General features: G+C 46.4%; 2 protein-coding genes across 5 annotated transcripts in view; one reads left to right on the top strand and one right to left on the bottom strand.

Moving 5' to 3' along the window:
- VIPR1 (vasoactive intestinal peptide receptor 1) overlaps positions 1 to 1,663 on the top strand; it is a 35,266-nt gene extending 33,603 nt beyond the window's left edge. For both annotated transcript variants that reach the window (XM_021717824.1, XM_008068548.2), the window contains one exon: positions 169 to 1,663. In XM_021717824.1, coding sequence (XP_021573499.1) covers positions 169 to 360 — 192 coding nt within the window. In that variant the 3' untranslated portion in view covers positions 361 to 1,663. The remainder of the gene's footprint in view (positions 1 to 168) is intronic.
- Positions 1,664 to 13,084: 11,421 nt separating this feature from the next.
- SEC22C (SEC22 homolog C, vesicle trafficking protein) overlaps positions 13,085 to 26,051 on the bottom strand; it is a 51,177-nt gene continuing 38,210 nt past the window's right edge. For 2 of the 3 annotated variants that reach the window (XM_021717825.1, XM_008068547.2), the window contains 3 exons: positions 25,226 to 25,344; positions 21,911 to 21,976; positions 18,812 to 19,367 (listed from right to left, as the gene is read on the bottom strand). In XM_021717825.1, the coding sequence (XP_021573500.1) occupies positions 19,167 to 19,367; positions 21,911 to 21,976; positions 25,226 to 25,344 (386 nt within the window). In that variant the 3' untranslated portion in view covers positions 18,812 to 19,166. Of the gene's footprint in view, positions 13,841 to 18,811; positions 19,368 to 21,910; positions 21,977 to 25,225; positions 25,345 to 26,051 lie in introns of those variants that run through there. The other variant, XM_021717826.1, reaches the window with a different exon arrangement.

Below are 26,051 nucleotides of genomic sequence, written 5' to 3'. Positions count from 1 at the left end.
TGGCGCTGGCCCCAACCTAGGTCCCAACTCGGCACCTCCCGAAGCAGCGTCTGGGTCGCTCCATCTAGACTTCCCAGGGGATGTGACTGACTAACGGAGGGCAGCCCCATCCGCCACGGAGGAGGCTCCACCCCCGGCCGCGGGCCTGACCGCCCTCCCCTCTCCTAGGTGCAGGCGGAGCTGCGGCGGAAGTGGCGGCGCTGGCACCTGCAGGGCATCCTGGGCTGGAACCCCAAATACCAGCACCCGTCGGGAGGCAGCAACGGCGCCACCTGCAGCACGCAGGTGTCCATGCTGACCCGCGTCAGCCCCGGCGCGCGCCGCTCCTCCAGCTTCCAAGCCGAGGTCTCCCTGGTCTGACCGCCAGGAGCCCGGGGCCCAAAGCGACCCTCCCGCCCGCTCCCACCCACCCCGGCCGGCGCCGGGGACAGAGACCTGCCCGGGCGCGGCCAGCCCCAGCCCTGGGCTCGGAGGCTGCCCTGGCCCCCAGTCACTAGACTGGACACCCCTGGAGAACCTGTCCGGAGCGTCTCTAGCAAGTAGGAGAGGGGGAGCGCCGCCCCTGGAGCTGTGGGGTGGAACTCGGTCATCAGACTTTCCCCAAAGGCGTCCTCCGCTAACCGAGGGCAAAAAAATCTGCACACTTTCATCCCGACTCCGCCTTCTGGTAGCTCTTCTGCCCACTCCAAGGAAAGCAACGGCTCATCCTCAAGGCTGGGGTGCTCTGAGGGCAGAAAGTCCTGCCCCGGAGGACACCACCACCTCACCTCGGCAGTGCCTGAAATTCCAGCGTGGCTGGCAAGTTCCTTTGGGGTAAGCATTGCCATTCAGACATTTCTCTGAAGACGTACTGCTCCCTGTGCCCTCCTCTTAGAAAGTTACCCTTCTGGAAGTTTTGAAGTGGGAAGCACAGCTATTTTTGTGCTCCCCACTGAAGTGGAGTACTCTCGGAGTCAGGTGGCTGGAACAAGGCAACCCAAGGACTGAATTACTCTGGGGCCTCTGGGAAGGGAGGAGACAGTCATCAGCGAATGCTGAGGTCTCAGACTAAGCTTACCTGCTCGCCAAGTCTTGGTGGCTTCATCGGTCAAGTGGGATCAGTCACACCAGCTATTCCCATCCCTCTGGACTGTGGATCCAACAGGAATCAAGAGATGCCCTCCTTGGTTGCCCACCTGTGTGCCAACTGTTGTAGCCAGGCTCAGAGATGTGCACCCATGGGCCCCTTAATCCTGAGATCAACCCAGAAAGGTGGGAATTACTGTCCCCATTTCACAGATCAGGACATTCAGTCTCACAGAGAGCAGGTACCTCACCCTGTCACACAGGACTTGAACTCAGATCTGGCTGATAAGAAAGTGAAGTCACAGACTCTTAGGAATCACCTTTATATGTTGCAACCAGCTGGATCCTCTTAGTTATTTGTGTGTCCACTGGCATTGTTATTGCCATTGTTCCTGAATCCCCATTCCCACCCCAGCCTCCGTGGAGTGTGGCTGAGGAATCCTTCAGCCTGTGGATAACAGCCTGGTGGTTGTGGCATCCTCTGTCTGCCTTTCACCCTAGTGGCCACGCAGCTTTCTATCCACACCTCCGTCAGAAGATCCCCTCAAGACTATAACAGGCTTGTGCAATAATAAATGTTGGCTTGGATTGGCTCGGTTCCCATGTTGGTTGATGTTCTTATAAGACCTAAAATGGGGATCAGCTTCCAACTTGTAGCAATCTCCCCCTACTCCAAGGAGGAATGATCCAAAATATTGCTGACACCAGATGCCACCACCCCTCTAGCTTTCCATAGGAATCGCGTAGTATTTCCATGTGAGAAGCACACAGTTCTGAGGGCCTTCCACTCCCATCTTTTTTAGTGATATCTTGTCTCTTCTGAAAGTGATAAAGTTAGACCAGGAGCCCGTTGTGTGCTCCCACTCCCTAGATCCAGCCAAGAGGAGACCATTCCAGTCTCGGATCAATACAAAACAGCTGACAGAGCTGCCCATGGTCTCAGAAATGATTAAGTGTGAGTTCTTCACAGTCATCCCTGCAGATAAGGAGCAAACAGGGCTCAGCCTAGAGGAGGTAGAAGACAGCACAAATGTCACCAACACAAGTGAGTGAGCAGAGACAATACGACTAATAGGAAGCTGTAGACACAGAAATGGTGTGGCAAAACAGATGATGTCCATCCGCAAGAGTTGTCTCCAAAGCTCTTGCTCAAGCTGATCTCCTCAGGTTCCAACTCCCACAAACTTGCTGGAGGGGCAGGAGAGGAATGCCAAGCTGGTAAAGTAAGAATGGGCTGGCAAAGGCCTGGATCTGCCTGAAGGGCCCCATCAAAGCCTTGTTCTACTCTGTACCATCCCAGGACCTATCATCACATGACAGCTCCAACCCAGCACCCTCAGGGGGCCAGAGTCAGCAGTGATCAAGCCAGGATCAGAATGACTGTGAACCTGGGGCCGGGGAATTCCTGGGAAAATACTCTTTGATCAGTTGTTCAGTATATGCAGGAATGGTGCACTTTCCCCACCTCCCACCTAGATTCACACTCCATGCTCTGCCTTGGGTATGGGCAGCTGTGGGACCCAGAAGGAGGCAGCACACCTAGCTTTGACCTCTGCACTCCCAGGTCTGCTGGAAAGAGCATTTTCAGCACTCTCCTCCCTTCCACCCAGACCAACAGTGGTGACCGCCAGCAAGGTGCTAGTGGTGGAGAGCTGGGCTGGAGTATTGGGGCACTGAAATGTTACATTCTTCCCTGAGCACTTCACATCCCTAACACTCCAAGGCAAAAGGGATGAGATACGGAACAGGCAGTCTGTCCAAGCTCCCCTTATCCAGCTGGGCATGCCACTAACTTACTCTGGTTTCCTTCCTCCTCTCCCTACTCTGTGCCTCCCTGAATTGGTTCTAGAGGTCTTGTCCCTCCCATACCCCTCAGCAGAGTCCAGAAGACCCAGTCTTAGTCTTTTAATCCCAATTAAAAGTCTTCAGACTTTCTCAGTGATCATGAGCAGATCCCTGTCCCTCTCTGACCATCAATTTCTCCACGTTCACAATAGGGGAAGGTGCTAGATGGCTTAGCTCAGCTCCAGGCTAAGGCCCTGGTGGTTAATGAGGAGGGGGCTACCCAGAGCCCTCTGCCACCTGCTTTGTACTTGGGGCTCAGGGGGAGGACAGCATCTGGAGGGGGAGCCCCAAGCTATCTGGGGGGCCCTGAGGAATATGCAGAGGATGGAGGCTATGCAGAGAACAAGATCAGAGAACTTGCAGACTCTTTGAGAGATGAGCTCAGGTTGGGAGAAGAGGGAAGGAGACAGAAGAGAAACAGAAGTGGGCGGAGCCAACAGATGCATAAAAGCAGAGTGTTTGCAGAAGGGGCAACACCCTGCCTTCCTGATCTAAGACCCTTCAGAATATCTGAGCTTTGTGAGGGCCAGCAGGGGCCCCCACATCAAGCTGCACCTGCTCCACCCTCCACAGAGCCTGAAATTCCCCCCACCCCCAGTAGGGTGTCATGGCTTCAGAGTAAAGAAGACAACCCCAGGTAGAGGAGCAGCTATCAGCCAAGAGGGTGGGAAGTGAATAAAGCAGAGAGGCTCAGGATGTGGACAAAAAAAGGGAGAACATAGGTGGAGCTCTGACCAGAGAGGTGGCAGGAGGGGAAAAGTTCAGGGACGGGCATTCAGAGATGCCAGAAGCCGGGAACATCCCAGGCTGGGAACAGCCATGGAGTGACGGTAACCACAAACAGGATTGCTTTTTTTTTTTTTTTTTTTTTGAGTTGGAGTCTCACTCTGTCGCCCAGACTGGAGTGCAGTGGCACACTCCCGGCCACCGGAGCCTTGACCTGCTGGGCTCCGGCGATCCTTCTGCCTCAGCCTTCCAAGAAGCTGGAACTACAGGTGCGCGCTACCACGCCGGATTTCTCCTGGTCTCTGTCTCTTCCAGCTCCCAGATCCCTCTCCTGCCTCCTTGGGCAAATCAGCCCAGGCCAACTCATCTCTATCGCCACCGGGTGGATGCTTCAAGGTCTTCACTAAGGTTGACCTTAGGGCCCAAACACCCAGGTACAGGCCCCTCGCCAGGAGGCCAAGTGACACAGAGGATAGGCCCCTCTCCTGAACTCCATGCAGAGTGACATACAAGAGGGAGGAGGTGGTGAGGCCACAGGACTGGTTCCCAGGGATAGCCTGGAATTAAGGAGAGCCAAGGACTGGATTCAAGACCCAGACCTCTGACCTCTGCTGCACACAAACCCTGCCTCAGACCCAGCTGTGACCCAAGTAGAGCCTGGCTTCTGGTTGCTCAGGCTGGACCCTGGTACTGAGGGCAAAGCCCAGGTCACTCATGTGGGTACCATCAGAGAAGACAAGGAGAGGCCACCATGTGGGCAATTTCTGCCACTCCAGGGCACAGGCTGCCCCCAGAGTGGGGGGGGGGGGGGGCGGCCATTCTGAAGAATGGGTAAGAGACAGCTTCTCAGGTGAGGCAACATTGAGGTGGTCTCTGAGGACTAAGTAGGGGTCTCTGGACCCCAAGGGAACATGATGGGTGACAAGAACACCTACATCCAGGTGTGTGTCAGGGCCCTTTCCAGCAGGAACACAGTGGAGGCTTCCTAAGTGAGGCCAAGAGGATGAGGGTGAGTCTTGGGCAGGCTACTCTGGTTGCTGAGAAAGGTCCAAGAGGCAGACCTGGGAGAAGCTGCCAGGCCATCATCCGGGTTAGGGGGAAGAGCTGGGGAGATGATGACCTGGTGTGGGACATGCTGAAGGTAATAATGTCTGTGCGACATCTGAGGAGAACCCCAAGGATGTTGGAATCAGGACGGAGAGTGACAGGGCCCAGCAGCCAGTAGGGAGACCAGAGCAGCCCCTGTAGGGGAGGGGTGTGCTGGGCATACATATCCCCAGGTACTCTCACCTGGTGAGCTGGACAGGGGTAGGGTGAGGAGTCAGAATCAGTCCCTCCATTCCCACCACTTGCCCAGGTCCCGTTTTAATGAGCAGTGACCCAGCCTTTCCCAATGTGGGAACAGGAACTGCTCTTATCTCTCCCGGGGGAGGGGGGGGGCCAGAACCACAGCTGGCAGTCATTAAACACCCTGATCAGGCCAGGGATGGCCGAGATATTAATAGCCAGGAGTCAATGGCCCTGGAGACACAGTTTTTCAGGAAGAAGGACAGCAACTTCAGAAGGCCATGGGGATGAGGAGGACAGATCAGAAGGTCATCCTGGCAGTACCCCAGCCTCTATGCAGGACAGACGAGGTTACCAAAGTCCAAAGAAGGAAAGGGACTCGCTGGGATAGCTAGTAAAGTCACTGATAGAGCCTGGCATTGAGCCTAGTTCTCCAAACCCCAGAACCCTATCTCCTCCATTACATGGATTGTTGACTTGGGGTGGTGGCTCACACCTATAACCCCAGCACTTTGGGAGGCTGAGGTGGGAGAATTATTTGAGGCCAGAAGTTCAAGACCTGGGCAACATAGTGAGACCCGTCTCTAATTTAAAGTATATATTTAGGACAGGCGCAGTGGCTCACGCTTGTAATCCTAGCACTTTGGGAGGCAGAGGCTAGAGGATTGCCTAAGCCCAGGGGATCAAGATCAGCCTGGGCAACTTGGCAAGACCTCATCTTTACAATAAATCAAAAAATTAGCTGGGAGTGGTGGCACACGCCTGTAGGTCCAGCCACCTGGGAGGCTAAGGTGAAAGGATTGCATAAGCCCAGGAGGTGGAGGCTGCAGTGGCCAAGAGTGTGCCACTGCACTCCAGCCTGGACAACAGTGACTCTGACTCAAATATATGTATATGTGTATGTGTGTGTTGTGTGTGTTGTGTTGTGTGTGTGTGTGTGTGTGTGTATAAAATTTGTGAATTGTCATAGGTGAGACCATTAGGTATTCCCTGTGTGGAAACATATGAAGAGCAGACCTAGTTAGTGACACCAATTCGGTCTTTGTTTAAAATCTTGATATTTGTTCACTGTATAATTTTTTGCATTAATTTTGATTTTTTTTAAATATTACATTAAAATATTATCTTGATTACTGAGTTTTTTTGGTACCCTCTTAAATTATTTTACATCTGAGGCAATTTACATTGCTTGCCTTACCCTAGTCCCAGCCCAGCTCCCAAGGGTCTCAGAGCATCCCTGAGTCCCAGGATGTCAGCATGGAAGAAATTTTGGAGAGCTCTAGACTGACCTCTATGTGGCTCAGAGGGAAAGGATCCTGCTAGGGTGATGCCTACTAGAAGTGGGCAGTGCAAAGGCTGATACAGCAGCTCAACAATGTCATCATAGACCTAAATGTTTTCTATCTGTCCACTCTGCCATTCTCAGGCTGTTGACTTTCATCCTCAGATTTATTCCCTCATGATTGCAAGATGGCTGTCACTGCCCCAAGTATCATGTTCTCACTGGCAGGAAGGAGAATTTCTCCTATGTGCCTCCTTCTATCTGGGAAGATAATCCATCCCAGGACCTACCTTCTGCACACTCCTCAGACCAGGATTAGATTACATAGCTGAATCTCAGCTACAGGAGTAGCCAGGCTTCTATAAGAGAGATTGATCTACTGAGGAAGAATGAGGGGCAGTTGTTGTGTAGGCAACTAACAGTCTGACTCTCAGTCTTTTTTTGGATGCCTCTGGATAAGTGTGTGATCTTTCAGTTTCCCTCCACCTGAGCCCAGTGGTGTAGTATATGGTGGAGGGGAGGGAGTCAAATCAGTCATGGATCAGTGCAGGAAACAGAAAACACTCTAGGTGTTTTGTGCAGAAAGGGAATTAAACGTAATGTAGGGAATTAAACGTAGGAAGCCTTGGAGGATTGGATATTTGGGTACACCTCTGTCCTTTGTGGTCACACCATCACAGCTACCTCCTTGCAGAACATTATCGCCAACATCCTGGGTGTACATTCATTAAGCTGGTGACAAGAAAGTGGAAGAAACTCTGTCCTGCTGCTGCAAAAAAGTCATGTCTGTCAGATCCCGCCCATTAGCCACCATGCTGCAGGAAGCATGCCTCCACCTCCCTCGGCCTTCCCACTCTCTCAGCGCCACTTCCATCTGGCAGAGCCTAAGTTGCATCAGGTCCCTAACAGCAAGGGAATCTCGGAAAAGAATCTTGAGCCTTCCAGCCCCAGCAACACAGGGGAATATGAAGGGGGACAGAGGAAAGACTGAGTGCCAATAGATAATTTCTAGCACAGGGCCTTGGCATTGTAGCCCAAGTCCCCAGAAAGCAGGGTCTGAGACAAGGGTCTATGACCAGGAAACAGGGAAGAGTGAAACAGGTGAGCAAGGAAATCCAACATGAAAGTGAGTCATTGAGTTGACCACTGCTGGGGCAATGGGGATTCAATTTTACTGGGATCCTTTGAGGAGCTGACATAACATGCCTCAAAATTGTCTTTCTGAGGGACAGAAAAGGGAAGCAGGAACCACTGGTCCCATCGTCTGTTGCTCAAGGTTTGCCCATGTCATCCTCCTCACACTTCCATGTTTGGCAGGCACGGGTGTCAGTAGGGCCCTGCAGGTATCCCATACCATGTAGTCAGAGGAACTCTTGGGCAGGAAGTGCTAGATATGTGGTTCAATGAGGTGAGGAGTCATCAGATTATTCCAATACAGGTGGCCTCCTGGGACAGAGAAGAGGAGCCTCACACAAAGGTCCTGGTGCACTAGACCCTCTGCACTAGAGTTTTCATAGATGTTCACTGCTACATAAGTCTGTAACTGGGCTACTTCTAGCCTGCTCTACTGGCTGAGGCCCCAGGGTGTCTCCTAGCTGGCCTAACCCCACTGTGGCTCACTCTGACCCCTCTAACCTCAGCCATGCCTCCACCCAGCCTTGGATGTGAGCCACCCTTACCATGGCCTCTATGGCAGACTTGCCTCACCATTCACTATGGCAGTACTGTGACAGATCCACTGGTCCCCACTCAGTCACCTTCCTCATGCCCTGGGGAGTACACAAGAACTTCTGGACCCCTTCCAGACTTCTGGGAGCTAAGGATGGCTTGGTGGCACTTACTTGGATTTTCTTGCCATTAAACCTGCAGCTTCACCATTTTTAGCCAGGTCTACATGAGGGGCACAGGTTGCTTGAGGCAGAGGGGGAAGGAGGCTGCTTTCCTAATGCAGAGTGGACACACACCTCTTCTATTTTCAGCTTTCAGTTTTTTCCCTGAAGATTTCATCCCAGATAATGAGAACAGGACACATCAGACATATTCTTCCCCTTCATTTCACCCTTCACCAGCTGTAGGTGGGCTTTCCTCCCTTTCCCTCCAGCCTACCTTCCTCCTTCCAGAGACGGGATCCCCCACCTTCACCTTCCCAGTTCATAATGGTGGAGTGGCTTCAGAGAGATGTAATTTCAGAGGCAAGGGGATGAGAGTTATGTCTGTGAAATGCTTCCCCCCCCCCCCTTTTCTTTTTATTTTAAAGATGTGGGATACAATTCAGGATTAGGTATACAAATGTTCATTATGCAGGTACCCTTGTTGATGACGTGTGCCCCTCCTTCCCCCAGCAGATTCCCACTACTGCCAATCCTGGCTTCCTCCTGCCCCACCCCCACAGTTTTGCACTACTACCAATTCTTTTCTTTTACTATTACGATAATTGTTCAAGGTCCACTTATGAGTGAGAACATGTAATACTCAGTTCTTTGTTTCTGTGATACATCACTCAGTATTATAGACCCTAAGTTCATCCAGGTTGCTGTGAAAGTCATGATTTTTGTCCTTCTTTATGGCTGCATAATATTCCCTTGTGTAGATGTACCATTTTTTAAAAATTCAGTCCTGCTTTGATGGGCAGCACAGTTGGTTCCATGTTGTTGCCACTGTGAACAATGATGCAATAAACATACGTGTGCAGATATCTTTTTCATCGAGTTATTTGAGTTATTCCAGTGGGGGGATTGCAGGGCCATATGGAAGGTTGATTTTTAGATCTTTTAGGAATCGCCACCCTCATCAGTGTGAAATGTTTTCTAAGTGTTGCTGCCACTGTTTTCATTTAGCAAATAGTTGCCGTGTGCACACTTTTAAATCTGAGGATACAGTGGTGAACATAGCAGAGCCCCTGCCCTCCTGGAGCTGACCCTCTAGTGATGGAGGGTCAAATGATAAGTGAGAAAAACTACTGAAAAAAAAAGCAGCAGGATGAGGGCCCGAGTGAGGGGGTGCCCTGTTAGTTGGGGTGGTCAGAGGAGGCCTCCCCAAGGGGCTGGTGATGGAGCAGGAGCAGGTCATCCGCCTTTCCTGATAATCAGAAGATTTTAAACTATATACGTCAGAGCTGGGGTTCACAGAGTAGTTGAGGTCCAGGTCAAAACATCCAGCCCCTGTCTCTGCCAAAGCAGCCTGGACAGTATCTGTGGAGAACTGGAGGGCTTGTGACCTCAGGCTGTCTGAACTCCCCTAGCTCAAGGACTCACTGCTGGCTGAGCAATGGGGAGAAGATGACCGGCTGGACATTGTGAGGCTAGTTTCCCGGAGCACCCCATTCCAGCAATGACCCAGGCCCATAGATTCCAACTGGGCCTGCGGAAGAAGAGCCCCCCTCCTGTCCCCGCCTTGCCCAGCTCAGTGTCCTCGGTGCCAAGTGACAGAGAACAGGCAGCTCTTGAAAAGACTAATATTTACTCTTCAAACGGGAGCTGGCACAGGCTGTTTCCTGCAACTGGCGTCTGGCTCACCCTGTGGGATGGACACAACAGGAGGCACTCCAGGAGACAGACAAATGTCCCCTCGGACACCAGTATTCAGGACAAGACACTGTCTGTGAGATGGGAATAGTACGTTCCAAGGTTCCATCCAACACATCTCATCTCTGCTTGCACACCTCCGTGGTGGAGAGCTCACTGCCTTTCCAACCTCTGCTGGACAGCTCTGTGAGAAAGTTCATTCTAATTTTGGCCCCATGTTCCTTGCCCCGCCCCTTGCTCTGATCCCTGGGGCCTCAGAAAATGTGCCTGGAATAAGCCCCAGGGCAATGGTGGTCCTGGTCACCTTCACTCCTCCCACCTCCACCCGCCTCCAGCTTCACTTCCCCAGGCTCACACTCTGGGCTCTGTGGCCAGAACAGGCTATTTCTGGGAAGGACTTGCCTTGGGGGCACCTCTGTCTCCCTGCAGTTATGTCTCTCGTCCTCGTGAGAGCCCTTCAGCTGAGTACATGCCTTGTGTGGGAAAGAGTCTTGGCCAGGAAACTACTAGTCAGATGGTCTGAATCTGGAGAGGCGAGAGTCCCCAGTGGCTCAGTGGCCAGAGCCAGCTCCCACACACCCGCTTCTCCTCTGGGGTCCTCATCTGTCTGCTCTCCCCAATCCATGGTCCCTATGGTTTTCAGAGCTCTCCCTGACCAATCCCACTCCAGACTCCTGCTTCAGTTCTCCCCTTCCTCACCCACCAGATCAGCCCTGGAGGCTCAGACACTCTGGCAGCATGTGGGGCTTTGAAGCTCCCCAAAGTCCTGCCTTCTCAGCCTTATAATGTCAGCTGCAGGGCTGGGCACACCCAGGACAAGATCTCCCAGAGGAAATACAGCCCACCTCATTCTCCCAGAGCTCTGATTGCTGACTCTAGCAACGCTTATTTTTTAAAAAATCTCTTATTATCCCTGTACCTAACTCCCATGCTCCTGCCCCCTTGTAGGCAACCATTCAAATGTGTTTAACATGTGTCTTTTTGCATACATTCATACAAAGTATTTTATCATTTTGCATGCACATATTTCTAATTATAAAACAGTCATTTTTCACTCAGCTCTTGGTTTTGAAGATCCATCCACGTGGTGATGTTACATATAAATTTAGTGGGTCTGACTGCTTCGTGGTGCTCTGTGACAAACCTACACACTTTATCTGTCCTTGACCAATACAGAGATTGCTTTCCACCAACACAAATCGTGCTTCAGTGAATGATTATCTTCATACATGTCCCATTAAGGACCTGTGAGACTTTTCCCAGGCTTATAACTGGGAGTGAAATTTCCACATCAGGAGGTGTGTGCACACTGAATTTGGGCAGGTGGCATTATTAGTTTGCTAGGGCAGTCATAACAAATTACCACAGCCTGAGCGGCTTAAACAACAGAAACTTATTTCCCATGATTCTGGAGGCTGGAATCCTGAGATCAAGGTGTCTATTCAACGGCTGTCTTCTTGTGCCTTCACGGGGTCTTTCCCCTGGACCTGTACCCTAATCTCTTCTGATAAGCACACCAGTCCTACTGGCTTTGGGTCTATCTCTATGACTTCATTTCACCTTAATTGCCTCTTTAAAGGCCCCATCTCCAACTCCAGTCACATTCTGAGACCTGGGGTTGGAACTTCAGCCTGCAAGTTTTGGGGGCGCACACGTCAGCCCCTAACAGCAGTGTGGCTCTGCAGATGGACCATCCCTGACTACTCACCAGCAGCAGCACTGAGGTCCTCTAGCTCCACACTCCCCCAAGCGCTTAGTGCTGTCCAGTTTTGCAAATTTTGCCAAATAAACTAATAGACAAAAGCCAGTATCTTATTGTTGTTTTCACATGTATTTCAAATGTTTTTATTTTTTGAGTTGGGGTCTTACTCTGTCAGCCAGGCTGGAGTACAATGGCACAATCATGGCTCACTGCAGCCTCAAACTCCCAGGCTCAAGTGATCCTCCTGCCTCAGCCTCCCAAATAGCTGGGACTACAGGCATGTACCACCACACATAGCTGAATTTTTTTGGCAGAGATGAGTTCTGGCTACATTGCCTAGGCTAGTCTTAAATCCCTGGGCTCAAGCAATCATCCACCTCAGTCTCCCAAAGTGCTGGGATTACAGGTGTGCTTATTAGCTTTTTGGGTATCCTCTTCTGTAAATTATCTCTTTTTCTATTGGAATTGCTCTCTCTTGCTTCTGTATTAATCCCTTCTTGGTTTCAGGCATTGTAAATACCTCTCTTCCTTTTAACTTTGCCCATAACACTCTAATTTGTCTATAATCAAATTCGTTTTCCTCAATGGTTGTGCCTGTGACATTTTTTAAGAAGTGCCTCCACTACATGCCACAAAGATATTCTTCATGTTCTTCAGTGAACTCTATAGATTTTGCCTTCTACATTTGATCCAGCGACATGTTAGCGCTGCCTCGGCAAAGCCAAGCAGGCCCCTCCTTTCAGTGCTTCTCCCCCCCGGGCACTGCCCTTAGCTGCTTGGTAGCCACCAGGCAGCACTTCTGCTCCCTGGCCCCCTTCAAGGGGTGGGGCCTGAGAAAAAAGGCAACTTATCAGCCTGAACTTCTCACCCAGCCCACCTTGCACAGAAAAGGCATCTCCGTGGGCCAAGATTCCCCTTTATTCTTCGTGAATGCTGCCAAGTGATGAGTCCCTTGTTCCTAGCCCAGGCGGCCAAGCTCTGGGAGTTACTGTCACTGTCTCCCAGGACAGGCCTTAGCTTCCCCACCTGAGCAACTAGAGGGTAGAACCAAAAGATATCTGAAGTCTCTGTCAACTCCCAAAGCCCAGCGCCCAATAACTCGGGTGTTTATTTTGCAAGTTGTAGCCTTCCTCCAAAAGATTCTGACTCAGGACAGGTGGTACAGAAACACCTGAAGCATGAATTCCCCAACGTGGTTAGAGGATGGTCAGGAGAGAATAGTGCATTTGCTTCCTTTCTGGGAATTTTATCAGCTGCCACAGGAAAGGCCTCTGCAAAAGGGCACAGTCCCTGGGCTGGGAACCTGATGATGTGGTCTGCAGCCGCGCCTCCTGGTGGTCATTCTGTGATGGGGCGGAACACTTCACCACCCCCGCAGTAAATAGGACCCCAAATCCCAGATCCGAGAACGTGCCTGCCCAGGGGCCCACAGAGGGCAGGGACAGAGCCTGCAAGAAGGGCAGGTCTCCCAACCCCCAGGACCGTGCTGTGGCTGCTATTTTGGGGGAGATTAGTTCTAAAGACTATTTGAGCCCTTGCACTTGTCTAGACTTCACTGGACAAGAGGACTGGAATTTCACTTTTCTCAACAACCCCCCCACCCCCATTACCTTCTAGAAAAAGGAAGCTGTAACTCAGAATTGTTCACACAAGTGCAAATACACACATTAATAAACACCTTGATTTTATTCTCTTCCCACTTCTGAAGCCTCCTCACTTAACTGACAGACATAGGATACAAATGGCTATACAATATTCTTTACATACATTTAGACAAGTTTAGGTTTTATGTTTTAGTATGCTACTATGTAAAAGTCTGTTAAAAAGTACCCATCATTTACTCAAAATAGTTCTTTGTTGCTACATGAAAAAAGTAAGAAGCTTGTGTAACATGGACAGCAAATATTCAAAATGAACATATATATATATGTATATATATATGAATATGTGATGTAAATAGTTTTGCCCTGGTGAAATCAGCCTCAATATTTTATGCTCTTAATAGAAAAGTCCATTAAACAAAATAGAAGCCTGGAGGTCGAGCCATATGAGTAATTAATTAATACTTCTGAAGCAACCCCAGAATCACATAAATGCAGGAGTTAAAGAAGATCATATGTACTGAGCACAGTTTGGAGGAACGGAATGGGTTTATTAATTGTACCCTAAATAAAAGGTGCTTGTGGGCAACAGCTCTGCCATCGGTACACATGGGCAGATGTTTCCATACCCAGCCATTCCCAGATTTTACTGACAAGCCCTTTCGCACAGGTTCTCTGCTGATGAGGTTTCCGCAGCAACAGACGTTTGACATCACTGCTCCCAGATGAGAGAACAAAGCTCTCCTCATTTGGGCCAGGAATGGACCTTGAAGTTTGGTCCAATCAGCAGAATCAGCCTCCTTGGATCCTGGCATACACCAGCTACCCACGGAACCATGAGCTCGATGCCTGGGAAGTGGGAGGCAGATCTGGAGGGAGGGAGGGGCAAGAGCTGCTAACTTTATGGAGCGAAAGAATGACTTTTAAATATGCCTTTTTTTAAAAGGCCAGATGACCTGGCTGGGCTGTGCCAGAATCATGAAGAAGTTGTGTGTGCTAAATAAACACAAAGCCTTTCTCCTCTCGGCTGGGCACAATGGCTCACACCTGTAATCCTTTGGGAGGCTGAGGCAGGAGGATCACTTGAGACCAGGAGTTTGAGACCAGCCTGAGTAACATAGTGAGATCCTGTCTTTACAAAAAAAAAAATTAAAAATTAGCTGGACATGGTGGCACACATCTGTAGTGCTAGCTACTTGGGAGATTGAGGCAGGAGGATCACTTGAGCCCAGGAATTTGAGATGACTGCACCACTTCACCACAGCCTGGGCAATAGAGCAAGATTCTGTCTCTAAATTTTAAAAAACCTTTCTCTTCCCACACACAAACAATGGATGCACCTAGTATTCCCCTTCAATACCACTTCTGACCTATATAACAGCACAGCAGGAGAGCAGATTGATGTGATCACCACTTGCCAGGTGAGGAAATTTGAGGTCGGATGGGCAGTGACTTGACTGTGACATGTGGCAGAGTGGAAGAGCTGTGCCAATCTTTAAGCCATCTAGTCAGCTGACTAGTGCACTCCTTCCCTTACCTCATTCCTCGGCACATCTATCTACTCTTTTCTCACCATTATTACACTCACAGTGCACAGGCAGAGCTTCCTCAGACCTGTGAGAGATTCTGTGTAAAAACATTTGGAATGTGAGCAATGTCTGAACACAGGTTTGCCAGGCACATAAATACTTCCATCCCTGCCATCCTCACTTGTGCTGCACTCTGCAAGCAAGCAGCAAGTTCGGGGCAGGGGGGGTGGTACGGCAATGTCCTGCAATGACAGCCGACTCCTACAAGGAACAGGAAACGGCAGCCTGGATGAAGGTGCAGCACACAGGCCCCATATGCCAAGGGGCAGCTGCTGCCTTCCAGCAGAGACAGAAACTCCCAGTTCTGCTCCCTACCAATCCCCGGCTTCCTGTGCCCCAAACAGTTGGCCCTACTGCTGGCCCTGCTGCTGGCTCTGAGCAGTGCTGACCACCAAAGTGCCCTTCTCACCAAGACCTGATTACCAGGCATGGTTGGGAGGGCTGAGCCTCAATGCAATCTGCTCCCACTCTGAAGCTCCTCTATCTGCTCTATCAATTACAATTAAAGGTGGCCTTCCCATCCCTCCAGCCTCCTGTTTCAGTCTCTGTCCCAGAACTGGAGTGTGTAGGGAAGAGGTGGAAAGAGGCAGGAGAGTCAGAGAAAGAGCATAGAACAAAGGGGCTCAAGGTGAGGCTGATCAAAATGTTTAATGTTTAAATTTAGCACTCATTCTGACACCCGTTTCTCCATCCCTTAAAGAATTTAAAATTGTTGGGCCTTGGTTCACAATGCATTTCAACATGGTTCACAGAAAACAGGGTGCAAGCCTGAGAAGCAAAATCAGGAGCCTAAGGTCACATTCCTCCTGCTGCAAGCAGTGGGGTCTCTAGTACTGAGAAGGAATGCCACCCCAAATGTGCCCCCAGCTGTCTCCACCCAGGAAGAAGAGAGCCAGGTACAGTCTCATCACGATAAGGCTAACCTAGGACACTGTCATTAAGACACTCAGGGAAGGGAAACCTTTTAGGCTCTGACTCCTTGGTTGGAAAACCCTGAGCAAGAGCACAGAGCTATACACTCCTGTCTTGATGCGTAAGTGGTACTTAACACACTGATGCCCAAGATCTTGCAGCATCTGATACCAGAAGGCATCTTTAAAGTTTTGTTTTCATCCCTGGTGGTCTAGTGGTTAGGCTTCAGTGCTCTCACCACTGCAGCCTGGGGGTGTTTCCCAGTCAGGGAATTTTTAAGTTTTTTTTAAGTTTGAGACATGTTTCCTTATTTTGCTACATTCCTCTCAATTGCATATTCATTCCATAAGAATACATAAAAATAGAGTTAGTATCAAGTACTCAAACAGCAGTCTCAGTAGGGGCAGTGTGGGAAAGCTTGGGTTTCTCCTGCAAGGAATTGCCTTCTGATCTCCTGCCTACTCCCCCTTTGCCCTTGGGAAGGTTGTGCTCATATTTAATCCATCTTGGTGATTACATTCCGGAGTGGAACATCATTTTAATTTAAAAAAAAGTTTTGTTTTCAATATTATTTCATCTATTCCCACATCTAGCCCCGTGAAGTGAGCTGGGCAGGCAGCATTTAACCACTGGGAAACAGAGGGTCTGGAACAACAAATGAGTCCATGGTGAAGGGAGGATAACTCCTGGGATGTGGAACCAGTTTTCTGGCATCAAGGATTACACACTGGGCTACAAACCTCCAGCCCTGAACCAAGGCAACCCAATCCTGGGATTTCTCTTAGATGAAATCACTAGAACTTCTTTCCTGTCATCAGTCTCTTCCTCCAGTGAGCTGAGACATCTTTTAGCTGATTTCAATTAAGCAATGTCTTATTGGTCATTACATTTACTGTTTTCCTAGGACATCCTTTTCTTTTTGGATGCAAAAGTAAATCTCAGACCCCATGTAGATATTAATTGACTAAGACCACATTCAATCAAGTGTGAACCACATCTCCACTAGTGCCTCAGTGCAGGAAATGGCTCATGTTCAAGGACTGTTTCTTTACTACTTGCTGAATGTGGATCACAGGCTCAGATCCCCAAAGTATATGGGGTTCAGGGATACCCAGTATATCAATACCACACAGGCTTAAAAAGAAAACAATACATTTTTAGGTTGTTCTTATTAGCTTGAAAGCTTTTGAGGGCTTCTAATTTAAAAGAATTTTTCTCCCTTCCTTGGCTTCCCATTTTATTTTACCATCTCTTCAAAACTGTCTCCCAAAAAGACTGAAAATTCACTTGCTGGGTATGTAGAAAAGTATCAGATGTGAAACAGAGGTTTCAGTGGACAGACAACTGTGGAGTCTACATCTGAGAATGTTGCTAATATAATTTTTATATCCAGATATTTTATTTGGTTAAAAATAAAAAAAATTCTATTATAAGAAAATAAAGTTACTGTGGCAACATTTTCCCAACATAGTTACCAATCATATAAACTCGTTTTTCTTAAAATGATACCAAGGTAGCTCAAGAACAATACAAAACCAACAATAACCAAATACAAATGAATTATCTAAAACTACATTCTTGCTTTCCCCACCTACTCAGTTACTCTTGCAATGGTTTTCCACTTTTTAAAACTATCAGGATTTTTTCAGTTAATCAAGACCACATAATTCAACTCAGAGTATTCCATGCAATTGTGATTGAGTTATTCAGATTCCAGCTTCTACCAAGAACATTCCAAAGATGGTCTCCTGAGTGGTACTAGACAAGCCAGGTTGAACTTTCTGGAGGCCTAAGGGATTTAATTCAGAACTATATTTTGGAAAACTATGATTGATTTTTTTTGACAATGAAAAAAAGTAACTTTCCAGAGCACATGTTAATTTTATCTTTCCAAGGCTTCAAAAAGCTAACATCCAGCTGGACATGGTGGCTCACACCTGTAATCTCAGCACTTTAAGAGACTTAGGAGAGAGGACTGCCTGAGCATAGGGGTTTAAGACCAGCCTGGGCAACTTGGCAAGATCTTGTCTCTACAACAAAATCAGAAAATTAGCCGGGCATGGTGGCATGTGCCCGTAGTTCCAGCTACTTAGAAGGCTAAGGCAGAAGGATCGCCTGAGCCCAGCAGGTCGAGGCTGCAGTAGCCGTGAGTGTGTCACTGCACTTCAACATGGGTGACAGAGTGAGACTCTAACTCAAAAAAAAAAAAAAAGTTAACATCTACTTAACTCTTGTTTCTAAAAAATGAGGCCCTCAAGCTAATTAAGATTACTGGGAAATGTGTAGAGGAGTAATTAACTAGGGAGGTCCTCTGGGAACTGGTACACAGGGTAAAGTAGTCAGTGTCATGAAAATGACAGGCACTCAGCTGTACTGAAAAGGCTGATGACAGCAGCCTCTCCCAAATGAGTCTATAAGGTACCACTGAATTCATGTCATTCACCCACACCAGGTTGTGGTCAACTGTAAGGAACTGTAAGGAATCCTGTGGCCAATTGTAAGGAATTGTAAGAAATCCTGAAATTCTCATTTCTGTTCATGCTGATAACTCAATTAATTTTTAAAATATTCAGTTATACCCTCCAAATAAATATAAAACATTTTTGTACCCACAGAGTCCCATCACCATAGAAGGTTATATATAAATTAAATAAACTCAGACTTCTTTTTTTTGTTTGGTTTTTTGTTGTTTTTTTGTTTTTTGAGTTGGAGTCTCACTCTGTTGCCCCGGCTGGAGTGCAGTGGCACTCTCACGGCCACCCCAGCATCAACCTGCTGGGCTCCAGCGATCCTTCTGCCTCAGCCTTCCAAGTAGTCAGAACTACAGGCGTGCGCTACCACATCTGGTCAATTTTTTTTTTTTATTGTAGAGATGGGATCTCGCCAAGTTTCCCACACTGGTCTCGAACCCGCAGGCTCAGGTAATTCACTCTCCACTCGCCTGGCCTCCCAAAGTGCTGGGATTACAGGCTGAGCCACCGAGCCCAGTCAACTCATATTTCTTAACCATTTTTCAGCCTAAGTTTGCCCTCACCCTAAATGAAGTTCAATTTCTATCCAAACTATATTTAAATATTCCAAAGGTATATCAAACCTAAGATATAAAAAAATGTAAACAAAACTGATCTAGCTTATATTTGTGAACCATATTTTAAAAGATTTTAATTCACCCTGTACTGACCCTCTAAAAAAATACTAACCAAATAATATTTAAACTGAGAAGCTGATTTGGATTTTAAAACGATTCCTTGAAGACATCTGCCAATTACTAAAACTGGTGTTACTGAATCTAGTGGTTTATTGCATCATTCAACTTCAAAGCCCCAAATATTTCTGTTTCACTATTCCAATAAAGTTCTTCCCAAGTGATCCCCCAGGTCCTGCTATCCTAAGTAAACGTGCTCAACTGGAGATACTGCAGTAATGTTCAGCAAAGACCATAGATGGGGATCAAGCGACCTCATGACTTCTACTGCAACCATAAAAAAATCCCCAATTCTCGATTTTTCAGTCCAGTTTGGTTGAAAGGAACTTCAAGAATGAAAACTTGAGGTGAAGTCGAGAAGCAGAAAGGGAAACACAGATTAATCCTCAAAAGAAAATTTAAAAACCCATTCATCACATGGTGTCTCCTCACACTCCACAGTCAGACTGCTTCTCCTGAAGCTGCCTTGTCAGTATCTGATATGAAGACAGAAAAGCCACTCCTATGTGGAAAAGGATTTGCCAGAGGTTCCTCAGCCCATGCAGGTACATGTTGCCCAGGCAGATGAAGAGCAGCATCAGCACCACCTTCATAGTCCTGGCTGGACTGTAGAACAGGTACAAATAACACTAAAATGAGACCACAACAGGAAGTCCAATCAGAGATCACCAAACGGCCACAAGATCTGATGATGCAAACTCACCTCCCATAGCTGCCATGAACAGCATCATTTCCCTTATATAAGCTTTTTAAATTGAATTCATTATAATGACGCTTGGACCCTCTGGTTAGGCTGCTGCTAATCACTGGATCAAAGCGAGGATTTGGAAGAAAGAAGGAAAGTGACATAGATGTCACAAGAGGAATCAGCACATGGCATGTTTGAAACAAGTTTAAGAAACAGAGAAAGAAGCATTCATGGCCCAACATTTCTTAAGCATCTGGCCCCCCTCTCCAATCTTGGAGAGGTGAATCCATCCTTTTACTCTGATCTACTTTCTAAATAAACTTTCTTTTCTCATCTAAAAAAAAAGGAAAAGAAACCGAGACAGAAATGCCTAGGCGGTGGGCTATAGGAAAAAGAGATGCAGGTGAGAGGCAAGTCACCCAGACCAGGAGAACCTTACAAGATTGGCCTCGTAGTGAAGTTTTCCTTCAGGGAGTCATGTCAGGCAAGCATGTTGGTGAGAGAAAGTCGTGCTTTTATTATTTTGGTTTCTCCTGAATTACATGGAGTAACACTGTTCCCTTGGGTACCCTCCTTCTCATGTCTTCAAAAGCATCTGTGAGTCAGGGAGAGGTCTCACAACAGGGAGAGTAACTGGCATTTTGTGTAGGACTATCACACAGAAAAGAGGCTATTCTTGTTCTGCAAGAAGTGGAAACACCATTTTCGTTCAATTTTTTTTTTTTTTAAAGGCACATTTTCAGAACAGGGAGCAATTCAGCAAAAGCTCAAGTTATAGAGGGCGAGAGCAAGTCCCCCACTAAAGGAGCTATCCAAGTAGGAACACTGTTGAAGGAATGAGGTGGAACTATCCAATCCAATCCTTGCAGGCCAGAAATCCAGCTATAGAAAACTGCCACTGGCTATGCCCAAGATTTTGGTGACTTGTGTTTTTCTAAAAAAAAAAAAAAATGAGTGCATTTTCAATCCTGGATTGAAAATTTCCTTTTGCACAATCAGGTAATTTTTTTTTTTTTTTAAGTCAGAGTCTCACTCTGTTGCCCAGGCTGGAGTGCAGTGGTACGATCACACCTCTGCAGCCTCAGCCTGCTAGGCTCAGGTGATCCTTCTGCCTCCGTGTTCCAAGTAACTGGGACTACAGGCATTTGCCACCATAGCTGGCTAATTTTTTTATTTATTGTAGAGAAGAGTTCTTGCCATGTTGTCCAGGCCAGTCTTGAACTCCAGGACTCAGACAATTCTCTTGCCTCAGCTCCTAAAGTTGTGAGATTACAGGCGTGAGCCATTGTGCCCAGACTACAAGAAGTAATTCCTTTTTTTTTTTGAGTTGGAGTCTCATTCTGTCGCCCAGACTGGAGTGCAGTGGCCGCTCCCGGCCACCACAGCCTCGACCTGCTGGGCTCCGGCAATCCTTCCACCTCAGCCTTCCAAATAGCTGGAACTACAGGCACGTGCTACCATGCCCGGCTAATTTTTTGATTTGTTGTAGAGATGAGGTCTCACCAAGTTGCCCAGGCAGGTCTCAAACCCGTGGGCTCAGGCAATCCACTCACCTCAGCCTCCCAAGGCACGGGTTTACAGGCTGAGCCACCGAGCCCGGAAACAAGTAATTCTTAAAAAGAAACTATTCTAGGATGCATGTGGAAGAAAGGGGAAGTTCCCTGAGAACAGAAATTTTAATTTTTTAAAAAAGAGAAAAAAACATATGTATCCTAGCCCACATGAAGGACAAAAAAGAATGAGAGTCAGGTTGTTACTAGAATTAACTCTGCCTATGTGGGACTCAAAAGCTCCTCTTTATGCTACCCCTCAATATATAGTTTATTTGAAAATAACTAAATAAGGCTGGGCACAGTGGCTCACACCTGTAATCTCAGCACTTTGGGAGGCCTAGGAGAGAGGACTGCTTAAGCCCAGGTGTTTGAGACTGGCATAGGCATAATAAGGCTTCATCTCTAGAAAAAAATTTTTTTTAATTAGCCAGGTGTGGTGGTGGCGCACACCTGTAGTCCCAGCCACTCAGGAGGCTGTGACAGAAGGATCGCCTGAGCCCAGGAGGTCGAGCTTTCAGTGAGTCACGATTGTGCCACTGCACTCTAGCCTGGGTGACAGAGTGAGACCCAGACTCAAAATAAAAATTTGAAAAAAAAACTAAATAATAATCGAAGCCCTCTAGTTTAAATTCTAATGTTTGTTTTATTTCTAAGTGGCAGATTTGAGTTGGAAGGTTTCCATTCTGCTGCTGTCAATGGCCCTGTGGCCTTAGGCAAGGAGTTTTATTTTCTGAGCCCAAAGTTCTTCCTCTGTTAAATGAGAAGGCAGGCTGAGCATAAAGTCCTTCCACTAAGAGCTTGGTACTGTCCATGATTTGAACCAAGACCTTGGTGGAACAAAAAACCAGGATCTAGAATTTGCTAATAGTTTAAAGAACAAAACTAGGTCATAGGTTTAATAAGCTCAGCAAAATATCAATGTTTCACCTACCTGGAAAATGCAGGCTACAAAAGGAATGAGAAAAGCCAGAATGTTTCCAATTTCCTCGTGGGCAACCTAAAGCAAAGATGAAGAACACACAAAAAAGGAATATTTAGATGAAAAGGAACTCAATGACACGAAGCACTTTACTCCTTTGGTCTGGTATGGTTTACAGTACAAAATCCCTGGCTGAGTAAGTCCTGTTTTTGTACCAGATAAGGGTAACAATGGCCGAGCACACATTTTCAAAGGCCTGCCACACCATGCATTCTTCTGTCTCCCTGAGTCTATGCTAAAAACTCAACTGGAATGATCCCCTCAAGCCCTCTTCCACTTCTCAAGATTTGATTTGTCTATCACTATCAAGCTTTCTCTAATTTCCCCAACCCTGGAACTGCCACCTCCTTAGTGCTGCCTCTATACTCTGCTTTGTGCCATGAGAGCCCCTGAGGCAGGAACCATGTCTTAACCATCTTGTTGGCAAGGAGCCTATTCTGGTGTACACGGAAAGCTGGCTAGTATCTGGTTATGAGTATTCATAAGCAGTAAATGTGGAAACCACAATATACACTGGTCAAAGACAGGCTGTGATTAACAGGAGTTAACACTCCTATCACACTGGCCTACTGTTATTCTCCAAACAAGTCAGTCTACATCAGACTCCTGAGGCTCAGCATTACCCATGCTTTAAGACTTTAGCCACCACATGCACACTGGTGTGAGCATGATGGCTCTATCTTTAAAAGGAATATCTATAATTTTGTACTAAAAATGGTACTATATATTTTTAAAGGATTTGAAATACTTCAAAATTTTAAAAACTCCGAGGTGAGGGAATTGCCTAAGCCCACAGGTTCGAGAACAGCCTGGGCAACTTGGCAAGACCTCATCTCTACAGTAAGTAAAAAAAAACAGCCAGGCGTGGTAGAACGTGCCTGTAGTTCTGGCTACCTAGAAGGCTGAGGCAGAAGGATCGCCTAAGCCCAGCAGGTCGATGCTAGGGTGGTCATGAGCATACCACTACACTTCAGCCTGGGCGACAGAGTGAGACTCCAACTCAAAAAAAATTTTTTTTTAACTTCTTTAAAAAAGCATTTTAAAAAATCAACCTTCCATATAACCCAGCAATTCCCCTTCTGGAAATATACCCGAAGAAACTTAAATCACTCTATGAAAAAGATACCTGCACACACATGTTTATTACAGCACGATTCACTATAGCAAAAACATGGAACCAACTGTGCTGCCCACTGAAAGTGGACTGGATAAAAAAATATGGCCCACAGAATGGGAAAAAATATTTGCCAACTGTATATCTGACAAAGTCCTAACATCCAGAATCTACAAGGAGCTCAAACATGCCAAAAAAAACCAAAAAAACCAAAAAAAAACAACTCTATTACAAAGTGGGCAAAAGATATGAATAGACACTTCTCAAAAGAAGACATACAAGCAGCCAACAGATACATGAAAAAGTGCTCAACTCCACTAATCATCAAAGGAAAACAAATTAAAACCACACTAAGATACCACCTAACTCCAGTCAGGATGGCCATCATCAATAACCAAAAAGCAACAGATGCTGGAGAGAATGTGGGGAAAAAAGAATGTTGCTACACTGTTGGTGGGCGTGCAAACTAGTACAACCTCTGTGGAAAACAGTGTGGTGATTCCTTAAAGATCTAAAAATTGACCTTCCATACAATCCAGCAATCCCTCTTCTGGAAATATACCCTGAGGAACTCAAATCATTCTATAAAAAGGATACCTGCGCACACATGTTTATTGCAGCACTATTCACAATAGCAAAAAAATGGAACCAACGGTGCTGCCCATCAAAACTGGACTGGATTTTTAAAATGTAGTACATGTACATGTTGGAATATTAGGCAACGATAAAGAAGGTAAAATTACGAACTTCGCAGCAACTTGGATGGACTTAGAGTCTATAATAATAATAATACTGAGTGATCTATCACAGAAACAAAGAACTGAGTACTACATGTTCTCACTCATAAGCGGACCTTGAACAATTATCATAATACTATAAGAAAAGGATTGGCAATAGTGGGAAACTGCCGGCAGGGGGGCATACCTCATCAACAAGGGTACCTGCATAATGACCATCTGTATACCTAATCCTGAATTGTACCCCACATTTAAAAAAGTTTTTTAAAATGTGGTACATATACATGATAGAATATTACACAGCCATAAAGAAGGACAAAATTATGAACTTCACAGCAACTGGGATGGATTTAGAGTGTATAATACTCAGTGATCTACCACAAAAACAAAGAACTGAGTACCACATGTTCTCATTCATAAGCAGACCCTGAACAATTATCATACTACAAGAAAAGGATCAGCAGTAGTGGGAAACTGCCGGGGGCAGGGGGCACACTTCATCAATAAGGGTACCTGATCTCAAACCAAGTTAAGTGGGGACCAAACTGAGGCCCAAACTTTATCTTTACAATGACCATTTGTATACCTAACCCTGAACTGTACTCCACATCTTTAAAATAAAAAAAATTTTTTTAAAAGTTGCTTTGAAATGAGCAGACCACCAAAGGAACTTCCTAGTGATACAGTTCTTTAACAAAGCTACAAGGAAGCTGGTATCTTCAATACACAAAACAGACTGTGAAACAACTTTTTCCCAGGGAAAATGTGCCTGAAGCTTAAAGTCTGAGTATCAAATTTTTGCCTTGGGTAAATAATCCAGCCTCTGGTGTGACTCCTGGGATTCCAAGAGTCACGGGGTGGTCTAAGGTCCTTGTAGCAAGTCATCCATTTCTTACTATTATCTCAGCAGGCCCCTCTGGCTTCTTAGGAAAACAGACACAAAAGAATAACTTCCCTATTTATTCAACTTACTAAAAAGAACATAATTTTAAAAAACATTTTATTTGAATTATTAAAATTTTGGTCAGGAGTAGTGGCTCATGCCTGTAATCCCAGCAGTTTGGGAGGCAAAAACAGGAGGACAACTTGAGACCAGGAGTTCAAGACCAGCCTGAGGGACACAGCAAGATACTGTCTCTACAAAAAAAAAAAAAAAAAAAAAAATTCTAATCATTGGGAGTGGTGGTGTGTGACTATGGTCCTCGCTACTCAGGAGGCTAAGGTAAAAGGATCACTTGAGTGCAAGAGTTCAAAGGCAATAGAGCAAGACATTGTCTCTAAAAAAATTTTTAAACACTCAAAAAATGTTTTGTAATCTAAACTTTCAGTGCATAATAACCTTATAAGTAAAATGTATCCCCATCAGTTTCTTCTACAACATATACTTCAATCTAAACTGCAAAAGAAAAAGATTACCTGTAGAGAATGTTCTGCAAGGTGAACTCCACGAATGAGATTCAGGGCAGCACACATGATGTTGAGAATGAGGGAGAGGATACCCAGGGCTGATACTGGTTCCATTCGGAAATTTGGAGCTTCACAATTAAAAAAAATAAGTAACTAGTGAAAATAATTTCTATATGAAAGAAAAATAAACAGAGACATTAACTAGACCTCCACTAACAATAAGTTCACTATGTTAAACACAGAATTACAAACATATTAATATTAAGAGCAGAGAAGTTAGCAGGGGAAAAGGCAAAAAAGGAAGAACAGAATGGATCTGGGAATCTGAGGTAAGTTTCTTCTAGAAAGAATCCCTTCTCTGGGCAAGCACAAGATTTTCAAGTGCTTAATTTTTTTTCTATCTAAAGCAGTGGTTCTCAATTAGGGGCCTTTTGCTCCTCAGTAGATATTTGGCAATGTGTGCAGATATTTTTGATTATCAGAATTAGAGACAGGGTGCTACTGGCACCTAGTGGGTAGAGGCCAGGAATGCTTCTAAACATCCTGCGATGCACAGGACAGTCCTCCACAATAAAGAATTAGCCAATGCAGAAATGTCAATAGGGCTTAAGTTGAAAAATCCTGATTTAAAACAATTTGTTATGCTACCAGAGAGAACCATGGTTTTATTTGTAAATTGGTTGTCAAATTCTGAAAACATTTCTATTAAAAGCCTCAAAAACCTTCAGCTTACAAAATGCTGCACTCTTTTTCTAACAAAGACAATATGCACTGTTGTGTGCTCCTATACTAACTCTCAGCAAATGTGAATTTTTTTTTTTTTTTGAGTTGGAGT

The sequence above is a fragment of the Carlito syrichta genome, unplaced genomic scaffold (genome assembly GCF_000164805.1).
Source record: "Carlito syrichta isolate Samal-C Ts95f unplaced genomic scaffold, Tarsius_syrichta-2.0.1 Scaffold311198, whole genome shotgun sequence".
Classification (NCBI taxonomy): Eukaryota; Metazoa; Chordata; class Mammalia; order Primates; family Tarsiidae; genus Carlito; species Carlito syrichta.
Note: the sequence above shows the minus strand (reverse complement) of the source record. Positions and strands in the feature narration are given on the sequence as shown.